The sequence below is a fragment of the Excalfactoria chinensis genome, chromosome 3 (assembly GCF_039878825.1).
Source record: "Excalfactoria chinensis isolate bCotChi1 chromosome 3, bCotChi1.hap2, whole genome shotgun sequence".
In the NCBI taxonomy this organism is placed as follows: Eukaryota; Metazoa; Chordata; class Aves; order Galliformes; family Phasianidae; genus Excalfactoria; species Excalfactoria chinensis.
The window spans coordinates 76,881,461-76,905,975 of NC_092827.1; the positions used below are offsets into that span (position 1 = coordinate 76,881,461).

Here is a 24,515-nt window from a genome sequence, read left to right on the forward strand (position 1 = left end):
GAGAAACACCATCCACTACAGAGGATATTACACTAAGATGTTCATCACAAGCTCATGGAGGTTTGCCTTTTTTCACCTGTGTGTAGAGGGGTTCATAGATGTCCACGCCATTGTCCTGACTGTGGGAAAGTGTCTCAGCTCCCCGTTTCCATATGAAGCGAGCTGGTGGGTTGGAGTTGACGGTGCAACGGAGGAAAACAGTCTTCTCCTGGTAGAAGCTGCCACGTACATCACTGATGGTCTGGTGAACAGTGAGCACTGGTTCATCTAGATCTGGAAGGAAGGTAAGGAGGGCCGCAGCAGTTGTTAGTGAAGCACTGTCTGCATGTACAGCCTGCAGAGCAGATGATGCTCCAGGGGCTGTAGGGGAGAGGGGAAGCTCCCATAGATTTGGCCAAGGACAATTGCTGAATTCAGAACTGATCTGAGGGCAGGTAATACTAACAGCATCAAAAGGGAACAGAGAGGAGAAGCCAGAATTCTCCCGCTCACCACACAACATTCAGAGAATAGAAAGCACCCTCCAGTTTGTAGATTCCATGTTGTCTTCCAGGAAACCATCTATTTGCCACAGACCTGTCTGACCAATGGGCTGGTCATCTGACCACCAATGTCACCTCACAACCCCAAATCACCACTATCAGCTTCAGTGAGAAACCAGAAGGATCCTGGGAAACTCTACCACATCCTCATTTCCTCTGCTCCCACCTTCCAGTCCCCTTTTGAAATCACAGGGCTAAGCCCATGGCAGACAAGACTGCAAGTGCACTTGGGGTGCCACTAGAACATCAGACGCAAAACATAGTGGTAGGTGTGTACAGCTTCCCTCTTATTCCCAGTTTAAGTATTGTCTGTATTTTCTCCTTCACGATGTCCGTGCTGACTCTTCAGTAACACTGACTCACTGCATCTCTATCACACACTCCTAAACTGATCAGTTTCTTTTCTCTTTTCACCTTTTACAGAAAGTAGCCCTTCCAAATCTTCCTTCACTATATCCACACCACACAACTGTTGTCACTGGTTCAACGGTTACCAATGACTTTGCTTGCAAGGATACAAGCAATAGCCCTGGAGGGAGGGTACTTGGAGCGTACTTTATGCTTCCACCCAAGCCACATTGCTCCCTACTGGCTGCCTTCCCTCTAAAAAGGAGATCTTTACCTTGTTAGGGTTTTTTTGTTTATTTATTTATTTATTTTGAATCAGACATAACTGCCTGAACATCAAGGAGTCAAGGAAACATGGGGAAAGGGAAAACCTCAGTGGAGATGGATCTTTCTCCTTCCAGAGCCACTCTGATATTGAGTAGGATTAAATATAAAAACCCATTTGAAAAGCTGGGACAGCTCGGCCCTCTAAAACTGAAATGTGCCCCACGGCCTTAAGCATGCCTTCAAAATCATCCATTGAGCTCAGTAAAGCACTTCTGTATTTTCAGAAGCTTTATGAACCCATCTTCAACTGAAAAACAACCAAAGCACACACATCCAGAATGCCCTCCTGCAGCCAGCATTGTCTTTTGCACATAACAGCAGAGAGAAAGAGGACATGTACCCATCACCTCCAGCTCTTTTGTGTCACCTAATTTTCAAGATACATAGTTTTAGAGATTTGCAAGTTTGGATGTCTGGCTCCCAGGAAGGAAGCGGGGGAGAAGAGCTGAGTTTCTGCTAACTAGTCATCCAAATAACGTATGTTCTCTGCTGAATCATAAGTGTTAACTGTTGGATTTGCATATTTTTGTAAGCTGTATGCTTGTTGGCTTGACCATAACATAGCTCAGAGAGATGAGTAGGGCTGTGGACAAGGCAGTGGAAAACAAAATCAAAACACACAAAAACCATCCAAGTCTGTAGAAGAATATACACAACTGGAGATAAATGGCCCCTCCCCATGAACTGCTGTCTCCATGTGGCCATGACTAAATTTTACACCAAATTCTCTTGGAACTGGACTTTGGGCACTGTCTTCCTTCTTTTGAATTCCTTAAGCCCCCTTTATTTGTTCACCCTTTATATGAATAACTCAGTAGCTACCAACCCTCTGAGTCTCATTTCTCTGAAGGATGCTGGGCAAAACACTTTCCTTATCCATGAAAGAAGATACTCCCCATTCAAGTCTGCTGGTTCCCAGATACATCCCAAATAGAAAATATTACCTTCCTTTTTCTAGCTAGACCTTTCCTCCTTCAAATCTTCCATCCTTCTTCAATAGCAGTCAGCTGTAAGCCTAGTCCTCCTGAGAAAAGCTAAAATAAGACCTACGACAATACACATGTGCTTGATGTACAAGTAAAGCCACTGATGTCAGTGAGCTGCACGAATGATAAATTTGGCCCAAGGCGGCTCATGGAGAAGATCACATGGGATGTTTCATGCGCAATATAAGCTTGTAAACATCTATTCTTTCTTTTTCTTTCCTTTCCCTCTCTTGCACATAAAAATACTCCACACTGCAGCTGTCTCTCTGCCAGCATCTGAACAACACTTTAGAGTCTCACTCAACACACACTTGGGGCAAAGGAATAACTTGTTACACAGGTTAGTGCTTCCAGTTTGATATCCTCTTGGTACCAATGGCGCTCTTCACACAATCTTTCTGTCTAATACTATGAGTGAAGACTAGCACTGGCTGCCAAAGACACCAAGGTCCAAATGAGAGTGATTACTTACCTCTACCTACAAACAGGGATGTGGGGAAAAGAGGGTTGTGTTTTCATATTCTGGTTCATTCAGATGAAGGTTGCCTGGGTGAGCGTTCAACAAAAACTGTGGCTGTTCCTATGTGTTCCCTTATACCTATTGCAAATACTAGCAGAAAATAGATTCTCCTCCCCATAAACCTAGTGAGCAGAACAGAGGTACATTACCAAGTCCATCTTCAGAGTAGATGTTAGTATGAGAAAGCCCTTGGCCATCCCATTAGCCCCACAGTTCTACAGGTCAGAGCTGCATGAAGGACCACAGGATGCTACATTACTCTAGTTCCAGTCTGCATCTCAGAAGTAAAGGGAATGCCCATCACCCATGAAGAGAGATTCATGCAACAGCCCAGTTCCTGAAGACAAGGACTCTGGCAAGTTGCCATATTGAGTACTGAGAAAAGCAAGACTCTTTTAATATGAAGAGTTGTTCCATGCAAGAGAGGAAACAGTCAGAGAAGCCAAGCAGAGCTTGGTGGGTGTTAGGACTTCTTCAACAAAGCTAGGCAATGCCCATGAAGAAATATTCATCCTACTCAAAGTGGCAAGAGGCTCAGATGAAGCAATCTGCCATATGTGTTCAATCTGCTAGCTCTATGGCTTTGTTGCCCTTTTAAAAAAAGATTTAATAAAAAATAGTAAAAAATAAAAAAAGAACAGGTTTTGTTACTTGCATACCTTAACTATACATTTTACACATGGCTCAAGACAATTCCTCTTCACTCAGTGTGGCCTAGGCAAGCCAAAAGGTTGGACAATCATGGATATACTCCAAATCTGTGGGATGGTGCTCATGCTCTACTACCCCCAGTACAGGGTAAGGCAAGGAAGGAAGGGAGATGAAAACCACTCCAAGCTAGATAACACAAATGTGGATCATAAGGTAACCAAAGCACGCTCCAGACACAGAGATCCCAGGGTACAGCACTTCAACACACTAGCTCTCATTTCAAGACTGGATAGTGTGGGGTTAAAGATTGCAGCCAGGCAGTGTTTCCTGCAAGCAAAATCTCTGCCCAGACTTCAGGCACGTCCTCAGGTTTTGAAGCCTGAAGGCTTCTCCACTGACAACAACAGCACACATCAGCACAAAAGGCCACCTTACTAGGAGGACTTTGCGACCAGGTGGTGATGGATTCAGGGGGAAGAGAGTTCCAGGCGCTTTATAAATCATTTGCAGCTGTTGCATCAGTCCATTGCTGGTTAGACCTTCTCAGATGATGTGAGGAGAGGAATATGGTATTAACAGGATTGGATGAATCTGAAACAGTGGAAATCCAAGAGCAATGAGCAGAATCTTCCCTTAGAGGGCTAATACCTTTACAGGTTGCCTAAGCCTTAAATCTCCAATTCCTCCTATCTGGGGAGGATAGGACAAGCCTAACCCCTTTTGGCCACAACTGCCCAAGAATAAACATAGGAATGTCCAAGAATCAGTATGAGAAACCTTCAAAAGTATAGAGCTCCTAATAGCATTGCCAGAACACAGGACAGTCAGGCATTACAAGCAGCCAGGGAAATACAAAATCAATTCTGAAACCAAGGGATCCTCAATAGTTTCCTTCGTGTCTATTCTTTCTTAACTCAGCTTCTTCAGATGCATCCCAGTTAGCGATGTGGGGTTTCAGAAATGCTCCAGACATCTGAAGAACTACTGATTTCAAGAAACAGACCAAGCCAGCTTCAAAATGAAAACAAAGAAAGCAGAAGTCATCTACAATGCTACATCCCACACCAGTGCTAGGACTTCTGTCAGCGACAGACACCACAGTACCTAGAAAAGAATGTTGGCATGGACAGACAGAGACATCTTTTTCCCAGATGGATTAGATCTTTAGGGAAAAACAGACAGCACAATAGTCCCTTTGCCACTGAATTGGGTGCACATGGTCCTAGGGCAATGCAGCTCCCTACCAGCCCCGCAGCAAGACAGAGACACACAGTAGAACTGTGGGAAGATCTGGGTTGCCGCTAAACGACTTACACTGCACATCTACTCGAATGGACTTGATGGCAGGGACCCCAACCCCATTTTCTGCTTTACAGTAATAGCGGCCCCCCTGCAGCCTTTGGATCTTCTCAATCCGAAGGGTCTCGTTAAGCACTGACGTCTCTTGGAATTTGTCCGACGCGCTGCCAGCTGTTTTGGTCCATCTCACCTGCACAAGAATGAGAGAAACACAAACTACCAGTGACACAAACCAGAGATCCCAGGGGACAGCAGCACTCCCTTTTCCCTCCTTCCCAGGCATTTATAGAAATGGGTCCTGGAGCACCACCAGACTTTACCAAAGTTCAACTGCTGATCTCAGTATGTCTCCGCAGGCTAGCTGCTAATTCTTAGCCATCACCAATTCCCATGTCCTAACACCTGGGATAATCCTTCAGATCACACAGACACACACAGCATAGTCATCACTCCTGCTCTAGTCCTCTAACTTGCTTAGTTTAATATCACTATATGAGCAGCACAGGACTTTCAGCTTTAAGCCTCAGGATCCCACGTGGCTAGCAGGCCATGAAGCTATAGAAGACATCAGCTTACAGCTACAGAGTTTTTATTGCAGTCAGCACCCTTTCATCTTTCTCTGGACAGCAAGGTTATTTCTGCTGTTTGCTTTTCCGACAGTCAAAACCGCTGTTACTATCTGGCTCTCGCCTCCTTCCCACAGGGAACCCCATGTATGTTATTTTTATAAGTCATCCTTCTGCAGTATACAAACTTTTACTTTGATTTTAAAACAACAGAAAAAGAAAAGAAAAAAAAAAATAAAATCCCTTCAGATTTCAGGGTATCTTGCACTTCTGGCCATATGTTATATGTCTTAAAGCTCTAGCTGATATGGGCAACATAGCAACACGGTGTTTCACAATGAATGGTGGCAAGAGGACAACACTTCTAAAGACCGAAAGATTATTTTAGTGTTTGTGATGAGGTACAGTCTAGTATCAATACAATCTTGCCCTCATTTTCTGCAGCCCAGATGATAGAAGGGAGAGATGGCTTACTCCAGACCTTTGGCTGCCTATAACATGAACTACCTTTCTAAAGGCTGATGACCCCAATGGTTGCTATACCTGTGCCATCTAGATTCTGGTGCTGGGATCTAACAGGATCTGCCAACAGAAAGGAGGCAGACTTTCATTCAGCTTTGGCAATGGACAGGAAGGATCAGATTCCTTGACCCCCCAACCCCAGGCTTTGCCTAAAGCTCACTGTCACCACCTGATCGATGCTGATGCTCTAGAAAGGACAGGTGTGTCTAAATCACAGTCTCAGAGCACCAAGCTGAGCAGACTTTTGGAGCTAATGATCAAGGATTTATTTAGCCTTTGTAGGCTTATTATGAAATTGTCTGAGGGCATCAAGTCTCCTGTTTGCAAGAATACTTCAGCCAGCTCTTTAATCTTTTCAATTTCAATCTCATTTAAGTATTTTGGCCACATTTTCATACTTTAATGACTGGCTGATAGGAAGGAAAAGAAAAGATTAAACAAAGGTTAGGAAAAGAGCTTAGCTAGGAAAGAAATCTATCTGTGAAGAGTGAGGGCAGAAATAAGACACACGCCATGTTTAATGTACGCAGGTCCCAGTCTCCCTTGTCATGCCTGGTTGTACATTACAGTGTCCCTTGTATGCATCTGGGCAATATCACATCTCAGTGTTGCCCACAAGCATGCTGTCTGCATCAGGCTCCGCTACAGAAATCTCTGCTTTCTCAGGCTCAAATCTCCTCAAACAGCCAGCATCTTCTCACATGTTCAGCACCCTTAGGTAGAGCCAGCTCCACCATCCTCCTCGCTTCTGATGTACACAGCTATCACCCACCTAGCACTGTCACAAGTCCAGGCTGATTATTCTTGCTGGCTGATTATTCTTGCTTGCTTATTTTTTAATTGCTTCCAAGATATGCTTTGATGGACAACCCATTTCAAATCCTGCTCTCTGAGTCTTTCTCCTTTGTTGTCTCCTCTCAGTAAACCATCTCTTCACAAGCAGGTCCATGGAGGGGTTGATTGGCATATGCTAATGTATAGTTGCTCAGCACAAATGTCTTTGACTGGCAAGACAAAAAGGGCCAAGAATGGGCACATATCGTACTTGGATCCCTTGAGCATATTCTGGCACACCCTGCCTCCTAGCACGCATCAGCTGCCACTCCTGCCACTGTCCAAGAGCAGGCAGACCTAAGCTCTGGTTCAGCATCTTTACAGACAGATTCACACTGATATTGAACCAGCCTGCTTTGAGTATTTGAAGAGGGTGGAGAGGGTTGCACAGGACTTGAGACTGCGCAGCCCTCCAAGGACCCTGGGAAAGGACTGCAGCAGTTAGCCATATTCATTCCCAAGCCTCCCTACTGAGCTGAGGCTGACCACAGTATGAACATCTCCAGCACTGCAGGTCTGAATCTGCCTCTGGTTGGTGGCTCTAAAGCAAGGACCAGTGGGGTCTTTGTGAAACTCTCTGGAGTGCACCACAAACAACTTTCTGAACTCCCCCAAGCAAGTTCCCCTTGGCTGCACATCCAGAGAATCAGAGAGAGAGATGAGCCATGAAGGACCTACTCCCTGTGGCCAGCATGTGGGTCAAACCTTCCCTAGCCTGTTCAGGTTGTTGTAGAAAGAGGGTCAAAGGTTTGAGGGTGGATTGTACAATGAATGAGCTGCTCTTCCATTTTGAGAGAAACTTCACATACTGTATACCACTAGATGCTTTGGGTGGGCTCCTGAAAAGCAGTTTGGACCAGAACCTTTGAAAACAAGGCTTCTTCACAGTTAGAACAGTTAATATTTGTACTCACTACCTGGCTCCAACATGCAGGAGAAAGCTGGGTATCCTTCTGACAGGTGAGACTAAAGTCTTACCTGTGGCCGGGGGTGTCCTGTGACCAGACACTGCAGGACCAGCGTGTCCCCTTCCCGAATTGTGTAAACACGTTCACTGATGTTGTCCTCCTTCACCACACATGCCTGCCCAGCATGGATAATTTGGGCCTGAGCAGGAGCTGTGGAGAGGAAAGAAGAGGTAACGAAGGAAACAAGCAGCACTCCATCCCCTTGACTCCACTGCCTGTGACAGCTGTGCCCACAGCAGGGTGGGAAAAACCACCTCCTGAACCACAGAAAGGAAGAGGCGGACAGTGCTGGATATGTGATACAAAAGACTCAGCTTTTGGTATGTCCCTAGAACATGCAAAATGCATGCTACAGGAAAAACAAGTATTTTCCAAATTACACAGAGACCCTTTGCAGCCCAGTGCCAGAGGGAACAGTCTCTGCGGGACCAGAAAATGCATTATCTTGAGGGCTCCCTCACTCTTCTCAGAACTCCAGGAGGAGACCAGTGACTGCCAGTCCAGCCAGGAGAACAAGAGAGTTGTGCAAGGGAAAAATTCATGGAAACAAAGTTCCCAGAGCAGAGTTTAAAAACTGCACATCCCCAACCAGCAGTTATGATACACCACAGCTCTAACCAATAGCAGAGAGAGAGAAACAGCGAGAAAACAGGATCTAATAACAAAATCACCTTAACTCTAGAGGTCTGTATGAGCAGCCTTTGGTTCCCTGCTCCAAAAGCATCTCTGTGAGCACTGAAGCAGCTGAGATGTATTGAAAGTGACTGCGCAGCCCAATGAGACACCTGTGCTTGTTCGAGGGGAAAACTCCAGTCACACTTCAAGGAACAGAGAAACCCACACATGTGTCTAAGAACCACTACCTCAGTGAGAGCACCCTGGGATGTGCTGCCCCGTCTTGCTGCAGCACTTCCAGGTGACTCCAGAGTCACAGCTCCAGCTGCCATTAGTGAAATACAACACAAACTAACAAGGCAATGACAAGACAGGCAATCCAAGGGTTTAAAGCAAAGAGCCTGAGCGAGTCTTCTGAAACAAACACTGATTTGTACAACCTGTTACAGCTGAACTGAGCGCTCACTTTTTCCTTGAGGTTAGCTGATCTACTGTTTTCTTTTGTGTTTTTTTGGTGGTTGTTTTTTTTTTAAGCAATTTCTCATTCTGCTCCAGGCATGACCAAAATGCTCTAAATTCAACTAGATGGCAAATAGAAGTGCTCAGATTTATGCTGGCTTCATCCACCAGCAGCACAGACCCAAGGCAGGCTGGGCTTGGGCAGCAGAGGAGATCTGCCTTTGAGGTCAGCTTGTACAAACTGGTGTCACCACAAAGCACTGATCCCTGAGCAGCTATGACACAAGAGTGGCCGCAGGGCCGTGAGCAGCCAGCTGTTCTTGCTGCTGGGCTCTCCATCATGGCATGGTCACCCAGCACTCAGGCAGCAAGCTATTCCCTCTTTTTAGAATCACAATTTGTTTGAGTTGGAAAGGACCCTGAAAGGTCAGCTGGTTCAACTCCCCTGCAACAAACAAATAGCTACAGCTACACCAGAGTGCTCAGAGCATCCTCCAGCCTGACCCTGAGGGCCCCCAGGGACAGGACATCCACCACGTCCTCTGGGCAACCCATGCCAGTCCCTCACTGCCCTTCCAGTTCGGTGTCACTTAGTTGACAAAATCATACTGGGCTCATTACTACCCAAGCTATTGACCAGGAGAAGCAATATCTTTATTTGAACAGCATATGATGGCATAAACATGGACAAATCCCTCAATCTTTTTCATCTGCAGGACTTGTAGGAACTTGCCTGCCATCTCTGAAACCAGCAGTCAATGCTCCACTGATACAGCTGAGCAACCTTCCCCTGCCTGGATGGCAGAAAATTCTTGTTGAACACAGAAGGAAGGAGAAAGCAGAAACTTACGTATGTGCATATATACGTATGAACACACATATATGCATTTTAAGTAAAACAGTGACAGTAAAAGACTGCATGATTGCTTGTCAAGTGAACAATGGCAGAGGAGCAATTCAGATGCCATGCCCATATAACCTTTACCAGTACACTTTAATCCAAAACACTGCCTCTTATCACGCTGCTCCAGCCCTCTGCAGACACACCATAACACCTCTACCCACACGCACTGCAGAACATTGCTCACAGTGCCAAGATGTACTCCATGATGCTGAAGTCTCCCTGCTCTATGATTAAAAGAGAAAAACCCTGTCCCTTCCTATCCTGTAGCACACTCTCCCCGACCTATATCACCCCTGTTTCAGTGGGGTCCTGACACCCTGCAGCAGCAAAGCTATTGAAATCTCTCATTCCATTCTCTGGGCTATGTTTGCCGGCTGGTGGCTCTGTTCTCCCTTTGCAAACATGACCTTGCTGCGAAAACTAATTGCCAGGCACCCCGTGGAGAATTAGAATATTTATCTGCAGATCTCACTTCCACTTAAACGTTGCCTCGAGTTGCTCGACTGTGCCCCACATGGTGCACAAGCTCTTTAGCCTCAAGCCTTCCAACATGCATGCTTCTCCCTTTGGCCATCCCACTGCCATACTTTTACCTGTTTTCTGTAACCTCCCTGCCACCTGCCTAAAGGCATTTCTACATAGGGAATTTCCACAGCAAAACATTAACTACAGTTGTACTGTACAAGAGGGCTTTCGTGTAACCACTGTGGTACCAAAATGCTTTGTCATTATTATTGTTGCCTGAGTTTGATAGAAATATGATATAAATGAATCCTTACTCTGCAGTGCAAAGCAATAGATAGCACTAATCTATAGCAAAATGACAATGCTGGAGATAAATGTGTCACAGTTTTGTTCTTCTCTCCCCAATCCCCCCTGGGTCCACCTGGGCTGTCACAAAGCTTAGAAACAAGGGTGTGCGCATTCAGCTTTGTGCTACCATTAGGAATACCTTAAGCTCCATTTAGTGGAAAGGGACATCACTTTAATTGAATCACTACTGTTCAAGCTGTAACATCTCTCTTGCAATCACAGCACCAGGTATCCTTCAAGACCAACAATCATTTTGCCATGTTTTAAACCCTGTATGAACCCATCTCCTCCAAAAGGGAGACCAAACAGCCTGGGGCTGACTTAGAGAGAAAAGCGCTCAAGTAGATAGCAGGGGAGGCAGAGAAAATAAGCTTAGATACAACCTCATAGGAGTGAAGGTTTAGGGGCTGAGCAAGGGATGAATCCAGCTCCCCAGGAATTGTGTTAAATCATAGGATAGGACTCCAGAAGTCTTGGTTCCAAGCTCAGCCTGCCACAGCACACCAAGACTAGGAAAGCTATATCATTCTAACTGCAGATAGACAGAGAGATGGTGAGGATTAATTGTACTTCTAATGTGTTTGAACAGAAAGAATACATTATTGTTTGACATCATCCCAGGTCTCCCGGAGGATTTCAGGATGATGACAGTTTGCCGTCCTGCAGGACCTGTTTCTCAGAAGAAAGAGTTTCAAGAAGGCCCTTGGGAGTGAAAAGAAAGCTCAGAGCATCAGGCCAATGCTGGAGACAGAGAAAGAATCTCAGCCATTCTCAGAGGCATCCCACAATGTATGAGTCTTGCAGATACAGCCTGTCCTACTAAACTTTTTAGGAGCAGAAAAGCACAAAGCACTCCAGAGAAACCAAGCCAACGAAATATTCAAAACCAGACACTTCACAATGCAAAATTCAAGCTCTGAACCTGCAGCATTAAACCTTTCCTTCAGAAAGAGCTGGCTTGCAACACATTTGGCCCCTGCATCGAGATTTCCTACTATGCTTTCATTTGATATATTCACACATTAAAACAAAAGGAAATTGGAGTGGGTAAAATAATTTTATTCCCAGTGCAATGTACTGTACAATGTTATTATTACTATAATCTGGAAAGTTTATGACACTCTTGGTGCTTAGAGGTTGCTAATATCATTAAAAAGTAGAAAAGAACTGTTTCTTTGGAGAGGACTGAGTAACGTGCATTTGGTTCACAGGTCTAGCCACTTCATCTTTTTGAACCTGAGATCCCCTGTCTGTGATGGTAATGATGAGAAGTCCTTCACAGAGAAGGTAGTAAGAGACAGATACTGCATTGTCAGAAGCCAAATGAAAATCTATAGCTCAAGGAAGGCAGAGAGGGAGGGAGAAAGCAAAAAGACAAAGAGGCAACGGCATTCTTAGGTCTGTATCAGTTTATTACACATTCTACATTTTGGGTGGAAATTAGAGGAGTGTCCCTTGAGAACAGATGTGCTGCAGCAGAACAAAAAGAACATAGGAATAGCTAAAGTCCTATTTCAGTGCTTACCCCCTTCCCAGACAGTCCACCAGCATTGCAAACTTCCCACAGTCATGTTCCCTGTAGCCAAGCCCTCTGGGCAGCCACACCAGAAGGCTTTGTCATCCATCAATGCCTTCATCTGCACAGGAATGCAGTCCCCCTGGCTGCCTCCAGGCAAGGTTTCACAGAACCCAGCTAAGCCCAAGCAAGCTCCATGCAAAGAAGCCATGGACTTAAATTCCTTAGCTACAAGGAAGCACAGCTGAGGAGCGTTGGTTGCTCATCTGCTGCTGAAAACCCTCAAGAACCTGCTGGCATCTTCCCCTCACCTTTTCAGTCCCAAGCAAGTGGTACCTAAGAGGTTGTTCTTGTTAAGCTTTATCACGTTCCTAGCTGCACAACTCTCCAGTCTGTCCAGATCTTGTTGAATGGTATGGAGGAATGGAATGGTGTATGGAGGAGGCCTTGTTTTTCCCCACAGGAGTGAGAAAGGTTAACAGGAAGGGAAAGGTATTCAAGGATCCTGAGATTCAGACAGAACATCCTGCCTATGTCTGCTTGGGGGTAGGGGGAATGGCAGCTGGGTTGCTGTATGGTCCATTGCTATTCAGCTGGTCTCATTGATTTCTCCACTGTGGATGAAGACCACAGGCTCTGCCAAAATTTCCAGCAGTACAAATTAACCAAGCCTGCTCCATCCCACAATACTGGCCATGATATCGACGGGCTGTTTGAAAAGGAAAATTCACTCCAGCTTGAGGCTGATTATGGAAATAATAATATACAATCAGTGTCCATTAACACTGTCAGGAGGACCATGGATCAATAGTGTATTAATAGCTGAAGACCGCCCGTACCTATCAGCAGTTCAGGCCAGCACAGTGGCAGAGGGAGAGGCAGTGACAGCAGTCAGGTGTAAAGGAGCTCAGGTACATGATGTCTCCATGCAGCCTGCCCTGGGAGGCTGGAACAGAAGCTCCCCAGGGATAGCTATGAGGAGCAAAGCACACTCACACTCTCAGGTCTCCCACTCCTTGCTCCAAGCCTTCTCTCACACCACCAGCACTGCCTTCAGCTCATGGCCTCCGTAAGCTTAATGCTTCTCTCTTGAAGCTCCTGCTGCCAGCTCTGCTAACATAGCTTGCTGCCCAGGTGACTCAGCCATACCAAAGGCTGTCCTAAAGCAAAAACCTCCAGGAAGCCCTAATGGCATGCTGACACTAAGGATTACAGCCCCAAGCAAGACAGATCTTCACTGAGACTCTCTTGCTCCCTGTGTATCAGCATTCTCACAGCAGTCCAAAGCACACATACTTAAAAATAAAAAATCTGCTTACTGGACTCTTGGCCTAAATTTGCAGCAGGAAACCTGTCGTATTTCGGCAGCAAAATGCCTGGCTCCTTACTGTGATTAGAACACAAACATCAATCCACCCACAACAAAAACACAACCACTTCTGAGATATGCAAAGCAACCATGCCTAACCCGACATAACAATTCATCACACTCTTGAGCACAAAGGGAAGAAAGTACTTTTTGATGGGAAGAACACAGAAATCAGAGTTTGGGAAAACATTCACAGGGAATGAAACTTGGCCAAGACAGCCTTTACAACCCTGGTTGATTGCATATCCAAAACCAGAGTTCCCTTTCATAAAGCTCAGCCAGATGATTTGCATGGTCTTACAATAATTTTCTCCTAAATCAATGTCACTTCCTTGAAGCATCTGTATGATTTTGTTTCTTTTAGAAAAACATCAGCAACAAAACCATGTGAGATATTATGAATAACAGGTACACCCCCCAGTGACTGCAGCAGCTGCTTCCGAGGTCTTTGTTCTATCGAAAACGAAGGAGAGTATTGTGTGTTTTATTGAAGCATCAGAGACAATGGATCATCAGTAACTCCCAGTTCCCCTGCCTGTAACAGATCATTAATTTCCCATGGTGTTCCCCAAACTTTCTCACACATGTCCACCTAACTGCAAAGTATTGAGCTGCAGAGCAAAAATCAAAGTGTTTTGTTTGATAGGTATCAAGTGATAGATGTTACACACACAACATTACGCTGGCATGAACTCCGTATCACTGCCTAACTTGAGCCTGAGGGGAATTTGTACAGATGACTTAATGTCAGCGATATGAAGCAGGTTGCCTTCAAACCATTTGGGGCTCCAGATATGGTGGCAATCAGAACCTGTGCTGTATCTGAGTAATACCGTCCTGGGAGCTTCCAGCTTTGGTTAGGAAATTTATAAAATAAGTATGCCTCATGACAGTCATAAAAGAGACTATTTTTTCCAACCCACTTCCCACGGTACCAGCTTCAAAGCCTGTACCGAATCTCTAAATCTTGTTGCAAAACCCAATGAGCCACAGAGCCACACTCACGCAAGGTGAACCTGGCAAGCTGAGCACTCAAAGCATTGCACTTTCAAAACCCATTTCTTGCCTGGTTGCTACTTAATGCTCAGAAGCATTTTAGGGTAAAACAGAAACAGGGCAAGCAACTTGGAGGAAAAAAAAAAAAAAAAAAAAAAATCAAGCATCCTCTCTTTTAGGTACCACACACAGATTGACACTGTTTGTCAGCTGCTAAAATATTCAAAAAATGAGGCAGTCTCATCAGAAAACAGAGGGCTGCAGAAATAGACAGCCCTTGTGCTCTCAGCTTCCAGCACACCACTCACCTCTGTGTTCCAGGCAGCTGCTGAGCACTCAGCCAGCAGGAGAGCTGAGATTGGCCTGGATGCAGACAGGAGTCAGCTGTTCTCCATACATCTCATGTTTTCTACTCTCTATTCTCATTTCTCTTTTCCCATGCTCTGAAGCTACATATCCACATTCAGACCAGAAAAATGCCTTCATAGAGATGCTGCAGCTTCTCAGCACAACCCATGAATGATGCTCCAGGACCTTCTGGTAAGAACCTTTGCAATCAAATGGATTTAGATACTCTCCTCTTTTCCCTAAGTTCAAGATCAGCTCGTTCCCAAAGTCATCATTGACACTGCTTACTCTACATCCTTTCCCTTTTTATATTCTGAGTCACTTTGGTACAACAGTGACTATTCAACAGAGATTCACATACACAGATCTATAAACCAGCATACTTTGAAACTCAGCTGTAGTTTAATTACTGGACTATTTAACACAGGAGATGAAAGGAGAGTACAATACAAATTCTTCATCCCTTCCTAAGGGCTGATATGTCAATTTGCTAATCTGTCAACTACGCTGGGAGCAAAGGTGCACGACCTCTAATCAATGAGTAAATACAAGCTCTTTTTCATATCAAAAGGGAAAAAAAAGCATCAGACAACAGCTGAGGCTCTCAAACCAGAAAAATAAGGAGAGACGGTGCTAAGGTGGAAACTGGGATATGGCAAACACCAGAAGGGCAGGCAGAGGAGAGCTGTTCAAAGAGAAGATTCCTTGCTACCTTGGGAGCCATAGGAGACCGCTGACCACAGCGGACAGGCACATAACAGTTGGGTGAAGCAGAGACAGCCCTTAGCGCAGGGCCCAGTCTCTCCTGCACTGACAACTGAACCAGCCCCACCTCTGTCAGAAGAGCTTCTGCTGAAACACAGAGCTTGGTGCAGACCACAAAGCCCATCTGAGGAGCTGAGCAAATACTCAGGCCCTGAGTCCGTGCTAAATCCTCTCCTGACATGGCTGAGCTGCTCCAGAGCCCAGTGAGCTTGCTCAGAGGGAGCTGAGGACATGAGAGCAATCACATTGTGACAACAGTGCAAACATTGTCTCTACACGGGAGAGGAAAGATTCAACAAACGGCCATGTTTACCTGCTGATTTGCCCAGCCTCCATAGGAAGCAAAAGGAACAGAGCATGGCTAAGGGAAATCACTGCAGTTGTGAGATGGTGATAAGAGCAGCTGGAGAGAGAATGAAATACAGTTTCACTAAGAGACAGCTTTGTTCTTCCCATAGTTAGAACGAGCTGGAAGTACAAAGGCTAACTTTAGTTCAGGTACCTTAAAAACATATACCCAATTTTGCTATGGAAGAGTGGTGTGCAGCAAGGACTTATCTCTGCTTGAAGCTCTGCACTGAGAGGTAGAGGCACACAATCATCCCAAGCCATCAGAAGCAAAGTCCACCCCATGGGGATGGGCAGCCGCATACAGAGCCCAGCCGTGTCCTGGCAGTGATGCCAGGGCCCCAGGTGAAGGTCAAAACTTGGCACCCATCAGTTGCATCCCTAATTCCAGTCTGGCACCTTGTGAGGCCAACGCTAGCCTGCAGCCTCTGTGGTTGCCTAGCACAGCACTAAGTCCACACTTGCAGGAAGAAGAGGAAGGAAACCTCTTGCGCAACTCAGAAGAGCTTATTCAAGACAAACTGCTTTCCACTGGATGTTTTCCCCCATATCTCTTCTTGTCAGCACAGGAAACTCAAGGCTGAAGATTACTGCCAGCAAGCAAAATGACCTGAAGAAAGGGGAAAGCAAGCGTGGTAGCTCAGCTCCACACCCAAGGAAAACAGCAAGCACAGAAAGGAAACACCAGCAGATTTTCAGCAAAGCTGAGTCAACTGGGGCTGCTTGACACCCTGGAAATCAAGCCCAGCACTGTTTTTATCTTGACAGCATCCTCTACATCCCTGCAGCGCCTTTGGTGTGAAGAAGACTAGAAAATCCCTGGTTCTTTCTCTCTCAAGTACCAGTAATTAATAACCACAACCTGGCAGACAAGCCAGCAATTCCCACTGGTTCTGATAAGAGGAGCTGACATCTCTCTAACCCCAGCCACCTCCATTGTTTTATTCTCTTTGCTTATTGATTCGTTTATGCATATAATGCAAATTGGCATTTAATAATTCAGCTGAGTTAATGGTGCTTAAATATTAAAAGACTTTTCTCTTTTAATTAGATGCAGCAAAATAGGCAACAAAGGAGTCCTAGAGAGATGCCATTTAAAATGCTCTTGTCCAAGTTCTTTGGCATTTTTCTAGGGAATGGGAAGGAATGTTTCATGGAAAATTTCTCCCACTCTCACTAGGAAAGTAACTAACATGTAGCAGTGTTTTAGAGAATCTCATTAGTAGAATGAACTTATCTTTGTTAGTCCTTTGTTTTGTCCCCCTTCTGGTGATAAGGGCAGATGGGAGGGAAACGAATGGGACTTCTTGTAGGGAAATGCCGCTACTAGCAGCAGCACGCTGGGTAACACAGTGCAGACAGATGTAGAAGCATTCACATGTACCACTGCCAGACCCACAGCCAGGTGAAAACAGAGTTAAATGAAAGAAACACATACTGTGAATGGAAGAGATACAGACAGCACAGAAATCTGGCAATTACTCCTTGAGGCAAAAGTTCTAGCCCAGAAAATTCATTGAAAATTATACCAGCGAAATAAAGGTTTCCACACTTATTTTTCTTCTCTCTTCGTTATGTCAAGGTTGAGAATGAGAGGAAAAATCCGTGATATTTTTAAGCCTCAGCTTCGTCTCATCTTCAGCCAATGATAGTAATACATCTTAGTCACGATGATGCTGTTTAATGGCATCACCACAGAAAGAATTGGTACTATTTAGGGTGCTTTAAGTGCTCAGATCTCTCCTCTTGATTAGCTCTCATTTTAAGTAGTGAATTTGTTTGAGTTTGGGATAATGATGTCCCACCTGACCCAGAGCAGAACCACATAGTCACAATAATTAGATATAGTAACCGTTAATAACTTAGTTTAATCAGAACCTATTTTCTTCAAATTTAGCCTAGGCATAAGATGCCAATGAATTTCAATTACACGCCACGTTTGAAGAGCATGTGCTTCTACATTATTAAGTTAATTCCTGACAAATAAAAAGACTAACAAAAGCTAAAATCCTTACTGAGGACACTTAGGGAAAAAAAAAAAAAAGTCTTAATTTGGACCAACTGACTTGCAAATTCTCTGCAAATTCATTCTTAAAGTGAGGACTAAGTGCTGCAATTCTGTAAAGGTTAAGAAGCATTTTTCACACAGAACTGAGATCAGATCCCTGATTTGTGCACCAAGTTGTGTTCGTTCACAGCAGCAGAGAAAAGCAGTGGTGAGGGATGTCTCACCTGCAGTGGCACCTGGGGACACCAGAGCTATGAGAGGGGCAGAACGCTGGTCACCCTGCCCAGAAGGGACAGAGGTGTGTAGCACAGCCCATCTGCACAGCCAGCATCCCCCCCCCACACACACAGGAGAGGGCAGTGGTGCACGGAGCTGATTCAACCCAAGGCACTTTTGTGACTGATTTTAAAGTGCAGAAGTTTTGACATAGGAACTGCTACTCCTCTCACACGCAAGTGCTATAAGAGAGTCTCACACTTGGGGCATCCCCTGCCAGTTGCTTTGGCAGAACATGGAAGAACTCCCCCCTCTTCCCCCCCTTCTGTCAGGCTCTCTGCACGCAGGGAACATTTTCTGTCACTCCGCATCTGCCACAAGCTGAAATACTCTTGACACCGCAACAAACAGTTTGCACCATTTCCCTTTAATGGATTACCCATCCGCTCCTTTCCAGCTGTGCAGCACATCTGGCCACGTTGCTTCTCCTAGACAGACACTCCTCAGCCCAGTCTTCTGCCTGTTGTTCCTCAAGGGACTTCGGAGCTGATGGAGGAGTAGAGGCCCCACAGATGGGTAGCATTTCCGGAAGTGCTCAGAAACAATAAAATTAAGCTTCTTCAGCATGCAGTTGTCTGCTGTTACCTTCTGTCATCCCCTCTGCACCTGCAGCTGTTCCCTGCACAGACAGGGTGCTCTATGGATGTGCCCGATGTTGCCTAACACAGTACTGCAAGGCTGTTCCTGGGAAGGGGATGTGCTCTCCTTGACCACAAGTGCCAGTTGTTGGTCTCGGGAGCGTTCCCCAGCCCTTGCAAAATGAGAGTAGCTCTGGCATTGCCACCTTCTGGCACACACCCAACTGTGTCTCCCCTCAAACAGCATCTCTTTGCAAGGGGTGCTTAAGAAAAGAAGGGAGTAGATGGAAAACAGACTAGCAAAGAGTTTTACAAAAAAAATAAAATCCAACTACAGGCAAGGAGAAGCAAGGCAGGCTGATGCTGGCATAGCTGCTCCCTGGTGAGAGACTGATAGCAATGAACTTTGGAGCAGGAATTCCACAATGCAGGGTTATGAATTGATTACGTCGCATCTGTGCACAGTCAAAAGATCATCTGAAACACCAGAGATTTGCAGAGGGAAATGAGGAAGCACTAATGCTCATGGGACAGTATTTAAAATAATTTCCCATCTGGCTGGCTGCACAGGGGAGGGTAAGGACAGATTAATTCACTGCCTGAGATCCTGCATTTGTGCAAACATTGTTGAGCACTTGTACAACAGGGAATTCAGGGACGAACACAACCATATCAAAGCAGCCGAGGTCTTGCTGACAGCCTTGCAAAGGAAGCAAGATGATCTTTGACACCAAGGAAATAAAGCTCCGAGAGACTGAAATGCTGACAGACATCAGCCTCCAAGAGGACGTGTGTCTGAAAAGGAAAGATCTTGAAAGACTTTTGTTCTCAGACTCTCTTCTGCAAGAGAAAAGGCTTTGGCCTATTTAGTCGAGGCCACAGCAGACTAAGACCTCAGCATATTTTAAAATCATTTTTCCTCAGCTTCACTTGATGTTCTCTTGACTTAACTAAGAAATGTAGTTTTATTTAAAGTACTACCAGGCCTTTGGCAGCCCACCCCACGGAGAACAAAGCAGCCCCTTGGTTTCCACAGAGGACAAGAGGAAAGCAAACTCTCCAGTCAGCAGGGAAGAGAGAAGCCCTGCATTGGATCCCCACAGTGGGTGCAACCAGGCCACCAAAAATAATCACTTCTACCCAAACAGAAATGAGACCCTCAGCCACACAGTACAGTCACTGAGACTACAGCCTTCTCTCTCTTTGTCTGATCACATCCTAAAACAAGTGAGGAACAAAAAGTTTAATTCCTAGCCATGTTTTCCTTGTCACTGCCTACCAAGGATGGGGCAGTGAACCAGCTCAAGTATCTGGGGAGCTACTGGTTAAATACAGAAGGTTTTCACTTGCAATAGCATAAATGATCCAAACCACCAGTCACCACTGAGCACTGATTGCAAATGGCTCTTCAGGACGCTGTTTAACATGAAGTTATTCAGCCAAGCTACCCTAACTTCACCCAGGAGATATGGTATCCTATAATCTGTGCTCAGCTATGGGGACCTCTTCAGCTCATGGTCTTCAACCCTCTACCACTCCTACATATCACTGCTCAATTACAACACAAAGAAAGTAGAAAAAGAGGGAAAGAAACCCAGAAACTGATAATCTATTTCAGCCAGAATTTGTTTTGATGCAAGACCCTAGGCAAGCATGTTGTCCTCTTGGTACACCTTTCTCTCCCTTTGCATCATTTGACTGATTACTCTACTTTGCCACGCAGGGTACTTTAAAGCTTGTTTGTACAGCTTTTTGAAGATTCAAGGCACAGTATAAGTGCTAAGTATTATTGTGGCTATTACCTTCCTCACAGGGGGGTTATGAAGCTTTGTAATTGATGTTTGTGAAACAATCCTCTGTCACCGGACGTACTGTGCTATAGAAGCGCAGAGGATTAATATCCTCAGTAATCTGATGTCGGTTTTACTGTTCTGTGCAACACTTAATAAAATGTAATTAAAAACAAATCTAAGCTGATACTGATAGGAGGGATGAGGAGGTGGAGCTGGATGCATGTGGGGACAGCCTGCTCTCTGTTAATTAAGCCAAATACCATCAGTCTAGAAGAGAATGCCAAGTGTTTTCCTTTTCTTTGTGATAACTGTGCTGTAACATTAAAGCTGATTTTGGGTAACTAAGACTCTCAAGCACCCTAGAAAATCTCATGTTTGGTATTCCTAAATGCAATACCAAACATCTGAAGCAGGATGGCTCTGAGCCCCACAACCCTTTCAACAGCAACTGGTGCCTCTGGTGCCTTAGGAATTGACTGGGTAGAGAGAAATCAGCTGCACTCATTTTTAAGGACTCCACAATCAGGTAGGAAAATTGATTGGGGAAAAGAAAAAACAACAACCATGTAAGCTTACCCGTAGGGCCCCATCCCCAAATATCCCAAGTCCTTGGTCTCCAATTACTAGCTTGAAAGAGTAAAGTATCTCTTAATTCCTTCAGATAAAGCAGTAGCTCCTTCAGATGTGCAGGATTCAAGGCCCCCTGGTGCACAGGCAGCTTATTATCCCACACATCAAGAACCAGTAGCTCAACGGCTCTTTGGGATAGATACCAACCACATTACATTTCTTCCATATGAGAATGATTGAGTCTATTGTCTCCCACAGCAGCCCAAATCACCTGTAGGTTGCTCAAACCCCCAAACCTCCCTCCCATTGGATCAGCTGTGCTTTTTCCCTTCCTCTATATTCTTGAAGGCACAAAACTGCTTTGTGTTTTTCCATTACTGACCACTACAGCCTTCTGGTTCAAGATGGGATCACTTATCTTTCAATCAACTAATAAGTTACAGAACCAGTGACAGTGACTGAATGATACAGAAGTCCAAAAATGAGTATGTTTTGTTTCCAGCCCAGGTCCAGATTGCATACTGCCTCCATGGCTATGATAAAGAGTCTATCACTCAAGGACTAACACTTAAACCCTAAGGATTCTACAATTCCAACAGCTCCCAAGCCAATAGCCATCAAATCTACCACTCTTTAGGAGACAGTTCAGGACCATTACTTATGCACTGTAAGCTGAAGAACACGGTATCCATCATAACAGGATGGAGATGCTTCATTTAAGGACAGCCTGAGTGGGTAAGCTAAAAAAGGCTGAATGAGTGCTCAGCATCTCTTCAAGCAAATAAATGAGGGGCAAAGAGAGAAAGTACACACAAGAACTGGGATGGAAAACACCAAGAATGTAGTAATTACAAAGCAATGACAGACCCCTCCAAACAGCCACATTCGCTCTGCAACACTAGAGCCAGTCCAGCTTTCTGCCAAATCCCAGAAATGTGGCTACAAAAGTGTTTCGCAGTGCAGCTACTTCCATGGGAAACAGAGATGGAGAGGCATACAGAATGTTTCTTGGATGGGTTCTTGAGCACCAGCCTTCTGCCATCACAGCAGATGCACAGAGACTACCTCCTAGCTCACTGAACAAAAAAACCCCTCCAGATGCGTTCTGTGTCTGTGTTCCCAGACACATGCCCTGGTAATGGGTGGCAGAGCCACAAGGCTGCCATGCCTTTAAGCACACAGGTTGCAGGAGTAGGTTACTGGCAGACTTAAATCAACAGGATGTTGCCAGCTGTCAACAGGAACATAGACTTTTTGGAAAACTGTTAATCAGACTTCACTCTAAGTACATTTGTCCACATGGTTTCTCACAGCATCTGATTTACTGCGAAGAGATAAAAGTGTTACTGGTTTTGCCCTGCATGTGTGCACACACTTTCCAAAGGAAAACAGATCAGCATCAAAACTTGGAAAGAACTACAGAAAGAGCTCCGGCAACCACACACATAACAGAGGGGAGTCCTGCAGTATCTGCCAGGATATATTCAAGTCTTCCCTACAGCACATAGTATTAAGCCTGATCGATCTTGAAAATGATTCCCTGTAAAAAGGGAAGCATTTTTGAATCAAGAAGCTTGTCCTGACAAGCATCCTGAGTTGTGCTTGCAAACAAGGAGGTTAAAACAGAGTAAAAAAAGCAGCACCCAAAGTCCCCGTCTTGAAGCAGGATTGGTTTGTTTCTGTTTGTCACTTGAAGGCATGCAGCAAGGGAATTTCAGCTCTCATCAAGTATCACAGTAGTAGGTGTGATTATCAACAATTTTGGCCGGGCTCGACACACCAGCACAGTAGGGAGGAGATTCATCCTCTCTCAGCAGAGGGCTCCATGTGATGGGGGGGAAGCTGCACCATCACGAGAAGGACATCACCACTCAAGGACTACATGGGATGGAGTGGGGGCATGAGGAGCTGAACAAACACCCTTCTTTATGAAGAAGGATCCACACAGTACTCACTTCTGAATCCTCAAAAACCACCTTCTCTCCACACTCACTTCTTTCAGACTCAATTAGGATACATTCCAGAAATAAATAAATCTGTGTGGCATTGTCACTTCTCTTTGCTCCTCTCTGCTCAGCACAAAAGATCGAGCCAAACGTCTCCTCTCTATCTTCAGTTCTACAAGGGAGAAGGTGAAGGGGTGTGCTTCATTGGAGGACACTGCTAATGCTTGCTACACAAGACTGATAAGGGAAAAGATTAATATCACCAGCCACTTACTAAGAAGTGCAAGGTAGAAAATTGGATGCATACCTCCAGCGTGGAGCCATTAGGACAAACTGTCTCAGACAACCCCCCCCCCTCCCCACGCTGTTCACAGTCCTCCATGTCATGCCCACCACGCTCGCCTTCACAGCACAGTCTTTATCTTATCTCCTCTGCAGCTTGTTACTCCAAGTGGCATTTCCACCACTGAAAGATGAGCACCATTCCTTTCCTATACGCACTGCTGCCCAGCATGCTGCTCTCACTCAGAGTTCCAGGGCAGCTACAGGTGCTGTAGAACAAGGGGTGAATTCAGCACCTTCTGCAACTTGCCGTCAGCAGGGGGGAGAAGTCAGACACACCAGCTGTGAGAAGTCACTTCTCACATTTCGCTGTCTTTTGTCACATCAAAAAGACTTTATAAATACCCAAGTGAGGGAAGGGGCTGCTTCTGTAAGGAATTAAGTGCATCTTCCTCAGAGGGGGAACATAGCTGGTTAACAGGGCTCAGGCTAGAAAGGAAAAAGCAATCTAAACTGATTTGCAGCTTCAGAGGGAATTAGGGAAGCAGAATATAATTACCCAAGTTGGAATTTGGCCAGAGCTCATGGAAGGGAAGAAAAAAAAATGGTGTACTTTAATGATCACAAGCAACCAGCAACTTAGTTTTCTGTGCCTTTCCAGAGGGGTACAGGTGTGCATTTGATCTCACAGCAACGTTGCTCTTTGAGAAGCAGCTTTGAGGTGAAGGAAGACACAGTATTTACACCAGCATAGCTGTCAAATACATCATGGTATTGCACTGAAGAGATCACAAAGGTCATGTCTCACGTCACGTAGATGACCTCTGATTTTGGAATAAGCAGATTTTCGGTCCTTAAACTTCACTGAATTTTTAAAAACCCCATAGAAGATCCTCAGTGAAGTACAGACTGCTGTCCAACTGCAGCCAAACGTGTTTCAGAATATTCCATATGTGCCATCTCAAGAACCCTTCACAAATCACCCATGGAAGAACAGCAGGCTTGCTTCACAGTTCTGGTCCTGCCTGTCCCAGGCAGTGGCAAAGGGCTTGTTCTAACTCCACTGAGCCAAGTAAGGCTCCTCACCGGCTCCTCTTCTTGCCTGCCCATGGTTACTCATGACAAGCTTTTATCCCTCCTTCACCCCAGGTGCTGGGTAGGTCAGGGCAGCAGAGGGAGTCCCATCTCTGCCTGGAAGAGGACACAAGGCTTGGGTCCCTTCCCAGTAACAACTGGGCCCCAGCCCAAGAGCAGCAGCACCATGTTTGGAGTCAGGCAGCTGGAAGTGAACAGGCTGAAGCCTTTGGCTTCCTGTCCAAAACACTACATTCTCAAAATGCGTGTCAGTACGATTCCTAGCAGGCCT

At 45.3% G+C, this 24,515-nt stretch overlaps 1 protein-coding gene across 2 annotated transcripts in view; it reads right to left on the minus strand.

The window, feature by feature from the left end:
• MDGA1 (MAM domain containing glycosylphosphatidylinositol anchor 1) overlaps positions 1-24,515 on the minus strand; it is a 128,684-nt gene that overhangs the window by 80,423 nt on the left and 23,746 nt on the right. For both annotated transcript variants that reach the window (XM_072332526.1, XM_072332525.1), the window contains exons 2-4: positions 7,574-7,713; positions 4,689-4,863; positions 77-273 (exon numbers count right to left, since the gene is read on the minus strand). In XM_072332526.1, the coding sequence (XP_072188627.1) occupies positions 77-273; positions 4,689-4,863; positions 7,574-7,713 (512 nt within the window). The remainder of the gene's footprint in view (positions 1-76; positions 274-4,688; positions 4,864-7,573; positions 7,714-24,515) is intronic.